This window comes from Camelus dromedarius, chromosome 4, assembly GCF_036321535.1.
Source record: "Camelus dromedarius isolate mCamDro1 chromosome 4, mCamDro1.pat, whole genome shotgun sequence".
Lineage (NCBI taxonomy): Eukaryota > Metazoa > Chordata > Mammalia > Artiodactyla > Camelidae > Camelus > Camelus dromedarius.
In genome coordinates this window covers 47,061,781-47,076,784 of record NC_087439.1, presented here as the reverse complement: position 1 = coordinate 47,076,784, position 15,004 = coordinate 47,061,781, and the positions used below count along the sequence as shown (strand labels likewise).

The 15,004-nt window shown below is 41.0% G+C and overlaps 1 protein-coding gene across 8 annotated transcripts in view; it reads right to left on the bottom strand.

Moving 5' to 3' along the window:
* RAPGEF4 (Rap guanine nucleotide exchange factor 4) overlaps positions 1-15,004 on the bottom strand; it is a 273,372-nt gene that overhangs the window by 109,031 nt on the left and 149,337 nt on the right. For 5 of the 8 annotated variants that reach the window (XM_064484913.1, XM_031451662.2, XM_031451663.2 and 2 more), the window contains one exon: positions 11,646-11,665. The exons of 2 other annotated variants lie outside the window; for them this stretch is intronic. In XM_064484913.1, coding sequence (XP_064340983.1) covers positions 11,646-11,665 — 20 coding nt within the window. Of the gene's footprint in view, positions 1-7,004; positions 7,996-11,645; positions 11,666-15,004 lie in introns of those variants that run through there. One more of the 8 variants, XM_010982528.3, reaches the window with a different exon arrangement.

The following is a 15,004-nucleotide window of genomic DNA, read 5'->3' as shown; positions in this document are numbered from 1 at the left end:
TAGTGTTATATTTCCAAATATTCAACATAAGCACTATTTATGATCTGGGAAGGATAACCATAATTATAAAAATGCACTGTCTTGCTAGACTTCATCTTAGACTCTTAGCATAAACATTTCCGTTTAGGAACACAATGTAAGCGTCAAGACTCATCTGAATGTAAATTTGGCTCATAGACTTTAAAGACTTAAAACCAAATAGATACAAAAAGAATTCCTGTAATATCCAAGGACAAATAGGATTGCTGCTATCATTTACTGGTTCAGAACCCACATCTAAGTATCTCAAAAGACTTAACAAGATTAAATCTTGTTAATTTCCACATCATACATGTTAGGAAGACAGTGAAAAAGAAGTTATGATTCTGATTGAATGGAATGCATGGAATTTCTAAAGCACAATGCTTACTGCAATCAAAGCTATTGCAAAATGTGGTGTCAACATTATTCTCAACTGCTTCTGTCCTATTTCTTTGTAAGCAAGGGATGAAGACTTACCCCAAATGAGGTATTGATTGCCTTATGATATTATCTGAGTACACCAGAGGAAGGGGATTTTTTTTTTTTAGCGGTCAGCTAAACGTGCCTCACTGGGGAGAACAGCTACTACTTCTTGTCCCTCACTTCTTCCGGGCACAGACCCCTGCCCTCCATGGGCAGCACTGAGCCCACAGTGTATCTCACCCACACTGACTCAGAACTGGGGTATAGGGACCACGTGACCCACACTGGATCAGCTGTGTCCTTCCCCAAGGTTTCCTAACTGTAGCTGCCTGGAAGAACCAGGAATTGCTGGTGGCCATGCTTCCAGGCTTGGGGAGAAGCAGAAGGAAGAGGAGCCCTTGGCTTGCACTAGCCCAGGGTCAGCTCCACAACTGCTCTTCCTGTGGACTGGGGATGGAGCCTCCAACGTCCTCTCTTGTTTGCTTTTGAGGTGGCTTGATATGGATTTCTGCCACCTGTAGCCTCCACAGTCTGGAGTTATATAATAAGGCAGTAGCTGCATTCTTTTGAAGAAGGAAAACATTAGGGTGGTGAATAATGAAATTTCGCTTTCTCAGAAATCTTTTGACACAGGGAACTATATTCAATATCTTGTAATAACCTTTAATGAAAAAGAATATAAAAATGAATATATGTATATATATGCATGGCTGGGACATTGTGCTGTACACCAGAAACTGACACATTGTAACTGACTGCACTTCAATTTAAAAGAAACCCTTTGAGTTCAAGTGACATGGCACTTACAACATATGAGGTATTTTGGCTCTTAACTCCCATCTCTCAGTACTATGTTCTGATATAATTATCCATTTACCAATCTCTGTCCAAGGCTGTTTAAGCTGTTAGGCTGTCTGCTCTTTAAAGTCAAGAATTAGTTTTACTGGACTTTCATCTCCAGAACCAAAGTATGTACCTGTACAGCACATAGTAGGCACTTCATAAATGCTAAATAAGTGATTTTAAAAGAATTGAACAAAATATGATCGCTTTCCCCCTATTATGGAATTACTTTACTCCTTCCAACTTTATTAATTGGAAATTTGTGGCTCAGTTGGAAAAACTATTTAATAAAAAGGGGGGTTACTAGCCCATTTAGTAGTATAAGAAACTATAATGAGAATGATTAAACTAATTAAGAAAACAAATTGTTTCAAGCAGGTCATAGCCCTTTAAATCATATAGAAATACTCTGTGAGCTAAGTTACAAATAACATCTCTCTGCCTATTCATTAAAGTAGATCCCTGAGGATGTCTATTAAGTCACACTTTGTTAGCTTGATTCATTACTATTTATACTTGAAATATGCCATAAGTCAACCTTTTATTAGTTCGAAAGGCAACACCTGCAATTACCCACAAAACTTGCTTACAAACATAAATTCTCTTAAAACCTACAAAATATAACAGAGGTGGGGAGCCAAACCCCTAATAAAATTCTTGCTAATTTTTGTCTTATTTTTATTTCTTTCAGATACATTCTAATATTATTCATGCCCCAGGCACATGCTACTCAGTATAAATACCTAATGTCAAATCTCATTATCACTTTCTAATCTAATGTTTATTATTATTAACTATTGAATAGACAGGGGTACAGTACAAAAGCCTAATCGCGCCTCACTCCTGGATACTGTCTAGTAGAACGACCTTCAAACTAGGTCTCCAAATTCACTCTACCCTCAGTCTTCCCTTTCTTAGTTGTTGGCAGCTGCATCCTTCATCGTGGTCCGGCCAAGAACCCTGAAGTTGTCCTTGACTTCTCTTTCTCACCTCACATTTAATTCATCAAAAGTTCTTATGACTCCATTTTCAAAATCCACTCAGAATGCAACACAAAGTCCAAGGTGACTATGCCATCCTCACTCTCTCTGCATGAGGCATCACACTAGCTGCCTAGGAGTCAAGGACTTTCATGACATTGCCATTTAAAACTATTTCCATTCCTATCTGATTATATATGTGGACAAGCTTTTCCAGTGTTCATATCTCTAAAAACCAAGAAGAGAAATAGAAGTGATGTCAAACCCCTGCTGCATACAGGTAACACGTTCATTTTTTAAAAGCACCCAAGTCATTTGATGATGCATTTCCAATAATAATGTACTTTAATATTTTATAATTATTTATAAAAGTCTATAAAATATTTAGTTTGTTTTGACAACTGTGTACTACTACTGTCATTCAATCCAGAAGAAAAATTTTTAATGGAGACTTACGGTCACAAGAAATTTTAAATCACTAAGATTTAAATTTATATACTTATTTTTGATACATGAAAGTATAAGACGGTGATCGGTAAGAGACTTTCAATCGTAAAAACACATTACAACATGGAGGTGCCACATTACCCTAGACAGCTCACATTTGGACACTTAACACAAAGGAAAACTATCTTCTATTTTATTTAAGACAATTATGTTTGGGTCTTTGCTATTATAGCTGAATCTGTATACTAATACATTGGCATAATTAAAAAGTAATCAGGCCTGTAAAAAACCCATTACAATAGGATAAAATTCTATGAAGTAAATAGAATGGGAATACGATTTAAAGGACAAAAAGAAATAATGTAACACTGCCAACTTTCAGAGCTTAATAATATATTTTTAAATGGTGAATAACAAAATGTTTCCCACAATGCCTAGTCCTGGACTAATACACAGTAAGCACTCTATAAAAACTTGCTAATTAACAGAATCACTTCTTGGGAAAATTTCTTTGACTTGACAGGATTGGGACTCAATCTTTCTATGGGCTTGCAGACCAGACACTCATTCACTTAGGAAAGTGAAATATCAACAACATATTGGAAGATATATGAATGGATGAATGAATGAATGAGTTGAATATTGTGGCTAATTTGGAGGTTCCCAAGTACCAGTAATCTTACAAAAGAAAATAACATTTACTATTAATACTTCCTCTTTCATCCAAACATTTTGTGCCATGTAACTTCAAGCTGTAAGGTTAGATGTGCAGAAATATTGAAATGGCCACCAGAGGGAGCCCAAGTGTTTTTATGAATATACCAGATATCAAATAGAGAAAAAGAAAGAAAACATACAAAATATAAAGCTGGGGGAGCAGGGGACTGGTGCACGTGGGAAAAGGGATCATTATCTGTTTCAGTCAAAAGAGTATCTTGTTGAATGACATAGCCATTTATGTAATATGTACCAGTTCCTTTACTAGGCAGTTGTACACTGCAATGCTTTGACAATTTAAATAGAAGAATTGGTTAAAATAATATTTAAAAAAAAACCCATATACCCTAAAACCAGAACGTGCATACATGAATCATGATAACATACATGATTCTCTGCTGGGCCCCCAGACGAGCCAGGCGCCTTCTCCAGCTTGTCTTCACGTCCCTACTCCTCTCTACCCCGGCCCATCACTGTAGTCACTTTGGGTGTGGTTCCCTCACTTTAGGATTGGTGTGACTTGGGAACCGTTCATTCTCCTGGCTGAGCCAGGACACATGAAGATGAACCACTTTTCCATTCGGCATCCTGAAGTCTTCGCAGAACTCAGAACCGGACCAAGTCCTAACAGGACGCGAGAGCACCTTTATAAGACTTCCCAGACCCAAGCTACTCGTAAACCAGACCCCACTGGCCCACCGCAGTGATCTCCCCAGGCTGGGATCACATCCCTGGGCTGAGGATACTAACGAGGATGTGATCTTGTTTAGAAAGAAGCTCCAGGGAAGTGTCAGGTAATGTTTTCTATTTGAGAGCAGCATCAAGTTTTGGAATTACCCTCCCACCTCATTTGCTCTCCCAACAACCCTTTTGTTGTGGTTGGCAAGGGATCACCATTTCACTGACGAGGAGACTGAGTCTCATGGAGGTAAGACTTGCCCTGTGTTGCTGCTATTGCTGGGGACAGAAGGTGATGCATCTCTGGGGACACGGACTGCAACAATGAATATGTACTGGATCCAGTCATACTAGTGTCTTCTGAGACAGAAATAAAATTCTCATCTTCCTTTTTGTCAAATTACAAGTAAGTAAAAAGCAAGTGAATTTAACGACTTAGCACTTGTTTTACTCCGTATTTTCATGGTATGCTTTCCTAAGTTTATTTTTCATGTCTGGATGGGGTAATTTTATCATGTATGCAAGTAAATGAGCACAAACCAAATTACATTCCACAAGGTTAGGTGCTCTGCTGAGTGCTGCTAGATTTAACATATTGATTAATGCCTTGAATATGGAATCAAATGCATTCTTGTTAAATTTGACAATGATACCCAATTGGGTGGGAGTGGACGGCACTCGGGAGAACTGGAATGAAATTTAAAGTGACCTTGACAAATGGAAAAGGGAAGAGGGGTCAAAATTCAATAGAAAGCTTTATAGAGTGATTCATTCAAGAGAAGTAAGAGGAATTAAAAAAAAAAAAAAAGGAGAACCACAGAAACGAGAGAGCACTGACTGGGCTACTAGAGCAGAAAAGGAGCTGGAGATCAGAGTGAACAACAGGCTTCAAAGGCATCTGCAATCTAGAGCTGTCACCTTTAAAAGGAAGGCATGATATTGGGAGGTACAAACAGGGCAAAATTCAAGCTAATTCCCCATCTACATTCAAAATAGATCTTTAGGTTAAAAAAAAGTATGGTGTTTTGCTGGAATCCTGAAATGCCTGAAGCTTAGAAGCCAGATATTGATAACTTTGCAAAGGGATCCTAGAAATTAAGAATCCAAAATAATGAACAGGTTTTGATTTTAGAGATGATGGAATTAGCCTCCAAAGAGAAGGCTCTGGTATTCTGTTCCTTTATTCATGCACTGCTCTCCTTTCCCCTCTACCTGGTTAACACCTACTTTGCATCAAGAGTGCACGCAGGCATTTCCCACTCTGGGAGGCCTGCTCTGAGCCTCCCCTCCTCTCCTGAGAACCACACGGACCCCCACGTGTCTCCCGAGTGTGCACCCGGACGCCAGCACTGGCCAGCACGGGGCAGGCATTATCTCACTGATGCTCCTAGAAGCCTCGTTGGCTTCCACTACCAGTCCACGCCCTCCAAACCACTGTTATTCCTACCCTGTAGATGGGCAAATAAAGAGTGAACAGGTTAACTAACTTGTCCACCTTCTCCTGGTCCGTAAGAGGCAGAGCTGGGCTTTAACTCAAGCCTGAAGCGCTCCTAGGGCCACGCCCGCGCACCATGCCCTCCCCACCACACGTGCCCACAACACTTCATTGTGCCTGTTGTGTTCACACGTCTGCCTCCATCCGCTGACTGCAACTCCCCGAAGGTACCATGCTTGCTTTATTTTTGTAGCTCACGTGGGGCCTGGGATGGAGTGATATACATGCACTCAATTTCAAGCAGCTAGATGGCACATTCTATGGGCATTTCAGAATCATTCTGTGACTGAAGGAAAACAGAAAATAAAACCAAGTTGAAGTGAATTTAAACATTTATAAAAGCTTGCAGTAAGAATTCTGAACAATGCCTGATCTTACTACTGAAAGTGGTTTTACACTTTTCTTTCCTGGCAGTTTTAAAGAATGAAAACGGTTAAATATAAATTTATACAATAGGTATGTGTCTATATATGTGTGTGTGTGTGTGTGTGCATAAATCTTCAATGCAATTTTACCAAAAGATAAAGAGAATAACTACAGAATATTTTAATATCTATGGACTCAGGGGAGCCTGTCTGACACAGAATTATTATTAGAAAATAATCCAAATCCTAAATGACATGTAATCACTGGATTAATTTATCCAATCTGAGAACACTACAATTTTCTCTCCTAAACGTAAGACATATTTTGCAAATTATTTGGTTTCAATTTCTCAAAACAAGGACCAGAAAAATTCAAATACATCAGACATAAACGCTGCTATATATTTTATTCTCACAGTCAGTTGAGGCAACGTGCTAGCAGCGTGGAGTTACAGGTGATGAATGTGACTGTCGGCAGCACAGGATAAAATGTCTCTGCAGCCAGCCATGCCTTCTCCCCTACCTTTGGAACCAGCCATGTGGTGTATTGCGATCAGCACGACACTGTGTTCCTTGCCCTGCTGACAGTGGGACTAATTCTCAGCAGCAGAGCTAATATCCAGCAGCCTTATTACCTCAAGGCCGTGGCGTTTGTTAAAGTGAGCACAGGGAGAAGCTGTTGGCTACGGAGATCGGGGAATATCATTTCTCTTATGATTATTATTTTTAACCATTAAACACTACCCAGGTTCTCTGTGATATCTTGCCCGAGTCAAATTCTGATTAAGATGAGACTGACAGAACGCATTCAAAGCAGGGTCCTATGGGGTAACTTGGGGGCCACCCTAGGAAGCCATCAGCACCGCAGCAACATTCAAAGGCTCGTTTCCATAGAAATGTAGACACACCAAAATCAGAACACTGAAACAATCACCACATATAATTCACAGTATTACAAAAATGACCCTAAAATATATGAATGAGCCACCACCCCAATACACCCCGACAGGTGCCCTTTCCACCAAGCAAACTCACAGCAAGCGGGTCCTGTGAACACTGCAGAGAACGTCCAGAGGCAGCAAACACATGGCCTGACAGAAGGTCAGCTTTCCAGAGAGTTCCCTGCATTTCCTATTTATTATTTAGATAAAGGACAACTATACGTCATCTTGAAACTTCAAGCAGGATACAGCTGCAGAAGCTAGAAAGAGACACAGCTCGGGCCAGCTTCTGTAAGACCAGAGGAACCGGTGGAATGAAAAGCAGAAAGAAATCCAGCAAGGGCCTCCCGCCCCATCAAATGCACAACTCACAAACACCAAAGCAAATATTTCTTCAGAGACTCAAGCGCTGAAGTTGTTCTTGGCACCTTTGACACAACGACACTGCTTCCTTCCAGGAGGTGGGGCAGCGTCAGGCCTGACTCACTGAGCGACGCGTTCTAATAGGGCCGGGGGAGGAAATGGGTATTTACATTCTACACAATGCGTAGTTTGGGCCAGCAACGCGGCTAAATCTAATCTTACCTGGGGTGATGAGCCACTGGTCCTACAAAGTCAAAACAAGGCCTTTGGTTTGCTCTCCTGGGTGGGGCTTTGCACCCCCAGCCAGGTACACATGTGCTGTGTCAGTGTGGGGACAGCGCCAGTCAAACCATTCACCTCCCGGGACCGAAGGACCTGGCTGCTGGGGTGTGCCTGTGAACTCTGGCCAGGAAGTCCATATAAGCTCTGGATGTCTACCAGCCATGTTTTAAAGCAGGACTTTAAAAATCGTGTGTTCCACAATCAACTGTTGGTTTGAATTCAGTTCTAAAGCTGGAGTTGAAAGGTTTTACAGAGGTTTATGCAGTTATCTAAGGGTATCTAAGTTTTTTTTGTTTGTTTGTTTGTTTTTTTACTTTAAGTTTGTGTGAGGAGACACAATTTTCTTTTTCTTCATTTGGCCCAGAATCAGAGCCAATCAATAGTGGTAAAATAAGATGTCATCATTTAACTGGTGGAAAAATATTCTCATTTGTTGGCTCTAATCTTGAAAAAGAGCAACAATAGAGACAAATGTTATTATATTCCCTAAAAACTCCTAAAATGACTCACCTGTTGACCCTAATAGTTACTTGCTTATTATTATTCTATTGCCTCCTTAATAAGAATATTTACAAACTGTGTAAACTATTTCCTCACCATTTGCCATTTAAAGCTTTATGTCTTTATGGTACTTTACAGTATAGAAAAATTATTCTTCATATAAATGACCCATGATTTTTTAAAAGTCTGGGGAGCTTCAAAGAAGCTTCTTAAAAGGAGACCTCCCAAGCGGTTTCACAAGACTGCCAGGCTTGCCTGCTACTGATCGCTAGCGTCGGTGCTTCTAGGGCTGGGGAGAAGACTGAGCTCTGAATTGACAGTTTTTATACCCACACTTAACAACAAACTTGCTAATCACACTGTCAACTCTATAATTGCCTAAAAAATGAAGACCTCAAATGATCCTTTCAGAAACAAGATGTTTGTAAAAATCAGGAAATGAGATTATTTCACAACACCTTCCCGAGTCTATTTTCTGGCTCCTTCTACACTGAGGAAGAGAAGTATAAACTTCTAAAATGACCAAACTCCTCAGCAGTTGCCTCGCAGAAGGATGGAGCACAGTAAGCAACCAAGTCTACATAAGCAGCAAAAAATTACAGACACGCTTGTTCCTTCAAAGGGAAACCGTAACATTCCACTAAGAGCTTTCTTTTAGTTGCGATTTTTAGCTTCTGTGTTAGACATGGTCAGTCAAATTTGGCACATTCAAAGACAGAAAGAAAAAAAACCTTAAACAGATCAAAGAGAAGAATTTCTTTATAAACACAACAACCCTGAACAATTAGAACCCTGCCAAACAGTCCCCTTGCTTTATTGGTTCAACGGTCATTTTTCTAACATTGTTATCAATTATTTCTATAGGTTCCAGTATCCTGTGTCATCTAAGGTTGAGTGATGCCTCTATAAATTACAGTAAGTAGTAGACAAAATAATCTGGCAAGTTAATTGCGAGGCCATTTGTTTCTATGAAAGTGCAATTTACGAACAGAAAGTTCTTTTTATGAAAGGTAAGGCTGGGTATGGAAATAAAATATAGCTGGCAAGGCTGCTGAAAACACCGCTTACTGACGACTGCATATTTGATTAAAAGTTAAACATGGTGATTCACAAAATCAAGAGTAGGAGCTGGAAAAAAAAGAATATATTCTTCCCACAAAGAATCTGTTTGGACTCTGAAACAATCACCTAAATGCTTTTGTTTCAGTCCACATGCATATTATTGCTATTTAGAGAAACATAAAGGGAATATAATATTGCCCAGCTTGTAGTCAAAGAAGGTAAAGGATAAAAGAAACCATCGTAACACAACTTGTCTCTTATAAATGAAAAAGTTCAATTAACATTAACACCACTTTAAGGCTCTTAGGCTTCTTTTTATCTTTCTAGAGCTTCAACTCTACTCATGAATGTCTTTCATCTCATTTGCTTTATTTTGACTGATGACATCGGAGAGCTCTCCTAATAGCATGTGGGGATGTTACACCCACTTTACTAGCCGGGAGAGGAAAAGTGTGCTTCTGTTTTCTAGAGAATTTGACATAGAATGACCCAAACAGATACTATGACTAATTTGGGGGGAGACAGCCTGGCCAGCCCTCTAAATCTTTGAGGGCAACATGCTGTTAACAGCTCGTTGTTTCTGACTTCTGCAAACTTCAAATTCCTCTTTTGTCACTAAGTGAGCTACCTGATGACAGCCGGCAGGCTTTCTGCTTAGAATGTTGCGCCTGTCGTCCCACTGCAGGGAGGTCCAACCGAAAGGTCACCGGGTGCCTACGAGAGACCGAGCTTCCTTTTGAAGCTTAGAACATTTTCGACCTCCTAGGGCTCGGCCATTCTCTGTGTGCTCTCCATGTCACTGACAGTTCCTTGATGAGGAAGCACCAGGCTCTTTCATCATCTTTATTTGGCTAATGATCCATGTATTATTCGTTACAGCAGGCTTTGGGACATCCGTGTCCAAAATGGTGCCAGGATTGGTTAACTTTATAGAGTCTAAACGCTACTGTTTTACTCTCCGTGAACCTGATGATCTTGAACTTTACTCAATACACAGAGAAATGTTTTTAATAGCAAAAGATCATTAGAAAGGTTCATTGAAGAAAGATATTTTGAGGGTTAGCAGACATTTGGTCCTATACAAAATATCCATAAGACATTTGGTCCATATCAAAAGGTCTGAAATTTGATTGTATCCAAAAAGTCCATAAGCATATTTGCTCTGTGATAAATGGTTCTGGACCTTTTGGCGTGGACCAAACGTCTCTGTGGATGTTTTAGGCAGGACCAAGTGTCCTTCAGGGTTAAGGGGGAGCCATATAATACAAAAGGACAGTATTTTATAAGGGGTAGGACATTCTTCAGAGGAGAAAAGATAGCTAGAAAATACACAGGCTTGATGAAATAATAACTATAATAATAGAACTAACATTTACTGAGCTCTATTGTACGATTCTCTATGCCTTCCACAGATTATCTCATTCAGTATTCATGATGGCTCTTAAGGTAGTCATGACTAAAATCCACATTTTAAAGATGACGCAAGGCTGTTTAGAGCAGCCAAGTGGCTTACCTGAGGCCTCACAGCTAGGAACTGAAATTCTTCGCCGACCCTAGCCAAGAAAGGTTTTGTTGTCACATCTGAAGTGACATCGCTAGGTCTTGAACCCAAATTTGTGGTGGGACAGCAATTCCCAACCAGCCCTTTCAAACCAACACTGTGAAAACAGGGAAACCTAAAGAAAACTAGAGTCAGACCTCTGAAAAGGAATACAGAAATCATCTGAATTTAATTCCCATAGAGACAGGACCAAAAGTGGAGAAAGGAAAAGTGAGGGTGATAATTCTGTAACACTGCCATTTGGGTACAGCAGATGAGGAACACAATGACAAGTCAGTACATCAGAGCCACCAAGCACCACTTCAGATTAATCACTGCACACTTCCATCATTAACTCTTCCATGCTATTGTCTAAATTAAGATTCCAGCTAATATCAGTAATACTATTATCGGCACGCAAAGACAATACCACGACACCTCCACCATCCTTAGAGTGAGTACTTGGCACTGGTTCTTGGTGAAAGGTTTGTCCTAAACCTCCTACTCTCTTACCTGTTTGCCCTAAGTAATTAGAGCAATTAATTATTTTTGACTTCCAAAGAGAAATATAGACTCTAATGCACTTTGAGACAATTATAAAATCAATTGACCCTGAATTTCTTATTTTGTATTCCTACTAAGGAAAAACAGTTAATTTTTTACATGCTGCTAAACTAGGGAATTGCTCTAATGCTATGTATATGACATGGGAACAAGAAAACATTTAGCGATCACACGGTTTGCCCCTAGAATAACCTTTCTTCAGACTAGCTGATATCAAAGACATGTGATGACCATGTCAGAGCAATCAACCTTCTCCCCATCATATTTCAAAGTGACTCACCGAAGATGCCAGAATAAGATTAGAAAATTATTTATTGCTCTGTTGAATGTGGATAAAGCGCTCTCTTTGCTAAGAGGGTTACCACGATTATTTTTTACCTTATGACAGTTTTTAGAAATTAGGCAGAGAGAGTAGCTACTCACGTTCTCCTTGTCAGGGATCCCTAGGAAAGGAGAGAGAGAGAGAGAGAGAGAGAGAGAGAGCATGAGTTGTAAGATCAGCTTGTAAAATGGAAATGAAATCCTTTGCCGAATCAAACCCAGTAAAATTTTGGTGTTTTCAATTTGTCTTTCCATAAAAACTTACATAATGCTGCATCGAATAGCAGGACCTACCAAAATCTGTAACATAAATAAATCAGTGAATCCGGAGCAGGGCTGTGGCCCAATGACTGTCTCAGGCTTATTTTGCTTTTCTACCATATGCTTTCCTTCTCCCAGAGGTAAAAATCCACCCCTGCTTATTTTAAACCATGTGAGCAACTAATTCCTCTGTCCTGGGCACCCGAACACTCAGCATTTTAGACAAACTCTTAAGTTGCACCTATTGTAATTTTACAACGCAGATCACCTCACATTGCTCCAGGCTCCAGGGATCTGAACCTGGGGGCAAGGCGCACATAAAAACTACCGGAACACAACTTTTATTTTGGGCAAAGCAAACTCCTACTGTTTCCAAGTCCGGTCTGAGCACAGCAATGGCTGTTTCCAGGGGTTTCTCCATTTTCTTAGCAAAAAAGTTAATCAGTCATCCATTCACTCGTTGACAAACATGAGTGAATGGACATGTTCCATTTCATGAGCATATACTACAGGAAGGCACTGGTCCTTTGCATGTCCTTTGGGTCTGCTACTCTGACTAACAGGGTGAGGGTGGCCACACTGGGAGGTCTACAGTCTCAGCAGAGCTTAATGCCACCAGTAGTACAGTGGGCACAAGCGGCCTTATACTGAAGGGACAGAAGTCCTGGTGGTTTTTATGTGTGGCTTGTGCCTTGCTTAGACCTAGTTTGCAATGCAAAAATATAGTACATCCCAATTCTGGGTAAATAGGACTTTCTGTATTTAATAAGGGGCTACACAGGACTTAAAAATACTGGAGTTAAAAGCACTGAATGCCCATCCTAACAAGAAGCAGTACTGTTCACAGGAGGAGTAAGAATGGGATAGACTTTTTGGAAACATTCCCTGATTAAACTCTGACACCCAAACTGGGATAGCATCAGGACCTAAAAGCTTAGGCAGGAAACAATGGGACAGACAGGGGTGTCCTCTCAAGTAGAAAGTATTCATGGACATGTTTGCCATCACAGATCTGTCAGAGGGAAGGGTGACATAATGTCAGCACTCGGAAATTTGTCTTGAATCCATCCATTCTTTTATTCATCCATCCACCTATCCATCCAACAACCACTTGAAAGGACCGGGGTTGACTGAATGAGGAGATATAGGGTTGTAACAGAAGCTTCCTTTCTAGGAGGTTTAATAAGATAAACACACAGTTGCACAAAGCACCATACTGGAATGGCTAGAAATTAGGGCACCTATAGAGAAACAATACTAAAAAGGTGATCTGGCACCATGCGGGAACTTGACAGTCGAGCTAAGGCATTAGCAGTCTTGGAATTCCAAGTTCCATGACGGGCAATGGGCAATCGTCAAAAGTTTTTGAGCAATAGAGTGATAGATCTAGAAAAAGGAGGGAAGGGACTTATCAAAATTAAAAGCCACTTAAGATATAAAAAGCAGAGACAATGGCATGGTCTCTGATTGAAGCCCAGTTTGAGCAATCAGCTATAAAGACACTCAGTCAGGGAAATCTGAATATGGACTGGGTAGCAGATGTTGTTAAGGAAAATCGTACCAGTTACTAGGTGTAATAAGGGTGTAGTTTTTTGCATGGACAAGTCTGTATTTTCAAAACAAACCTGCTGAAGTATTTGGGGTGCAATGTGTGGATATGATTAGAAGAAGGAAATATGGCAAAACATTAATATTAAAATATCTATTGAGTTATTAGTAACAAATCAGCAAAAACATAGCCAAGTGTTAAAAGCTTAATATTATTTAAATCAAGTGATGAAGATATGGGCATTGAATGTATCATTCCGTATGTTTGAAATTTTTCACAGTAAAAAGTGAATTTTAAAAGTTTCATGTCAGTCAGGTGTACGGTAGACCAGGGGTGACATAATGAAGGTTCAGAGCCAGCTGAGTCGTTTTTTGCTCCCAGGTCAAGAGTGACGAGGCCCTCAGCCCAGTGGCTGCAGAGCGGAGGGAAAGGGAAGAATAAGAACGCCACACAGGAAGGAGCAGGGGATGGACCAGGGATCAGCCTCAGTGGGTGGAGGTGGGAGAAAGGAGGGCTTCAGAGTGGTGGTGGTTTAGCGCCAGGTGGGGGAGGACAGTGGAATTATGAATGAAACATGCTTTCGGGAGGAAGGATGGTTTTGCGAGAGTCAAGCTGTGTTCTGTTACTGACACTTTGAGTTCATGAGACCAGCAGGACGTCCGAGTGGAAAGAGAACCAGCAGTCACTTGGAAAGTTAGGCTGCCCTCTGTCAGATTCAAATAGAGGGGCTGGTTCAGGAAGTATTGGTATTAATCACCAGAAAGGATGCGATGGCTGAGGGTACAGTACAGGGGGACAAAAGGGAAAAATAGCCAAAGCTAGACTCTTGGGTAATGCTTAAATTTTTGGCTGAGGGGAAGATGAAAAAGACAAGAATGAAAGTGGCCAGAGAGATACGAGAAAACCAGGATAACACAGTGAAGCTTAGGACCCAGGGGAGAATGGAGTCCGAACGTGGGAAGTCTCACCCGGTCATAGAGCATGGATTACGGTAACGACCAGGTCTGGGTATTGCTCGGTCGCTGGAGATTTCAGGTGGTTCCAGACATGGAGTATAGGGCAGAAGCCAGACTCTGAGGGCTTAAAGCATGACTGGTGGTGAGGACATAACAGCTCATATCATTTGCGTGCTTATTATATGCCTGACACCCTTCTGACATTCAACATGTTTCACTTCATTTAATCCTCACAACAATCCTAGGAGGAAATTGAGGCACAGAGACACTAAGTGCCCTGCCCGAAGTCACACAGCTAGAAGACAGCATGGTTGGGATTTCCAATTTACGTACTCCTCATGATCTGGTCATCCTAGATCAACCAGGAGGGAAAGAAAAATCAAGAACAGGGGAGGAAAGGAAAGGAAAGAAAGACCTACCCTCCAACACCCACCCACCACCAAGGACAGAAGGGAAACAGAGGAGGAGGAGGCCTGGGCTGCACAGAAGTGGTGGCAGAGGAAGGAACTCACTGAAGATCTTGGTCAAGTGGGGTGGGGATCACGGTAGAGAGTGGCAAGTCTGAGCGTGAGGGTGGGACTTCAAGGAGGCAGGAAGGGGACGTGAACGGTGTGTCTGGTACTAAAGATGCTTGGAGCGGAAGCCCTGCTTGACAACCCTGTGTCATTGCCGACGTGCTCCAGCTCCAGAAACCC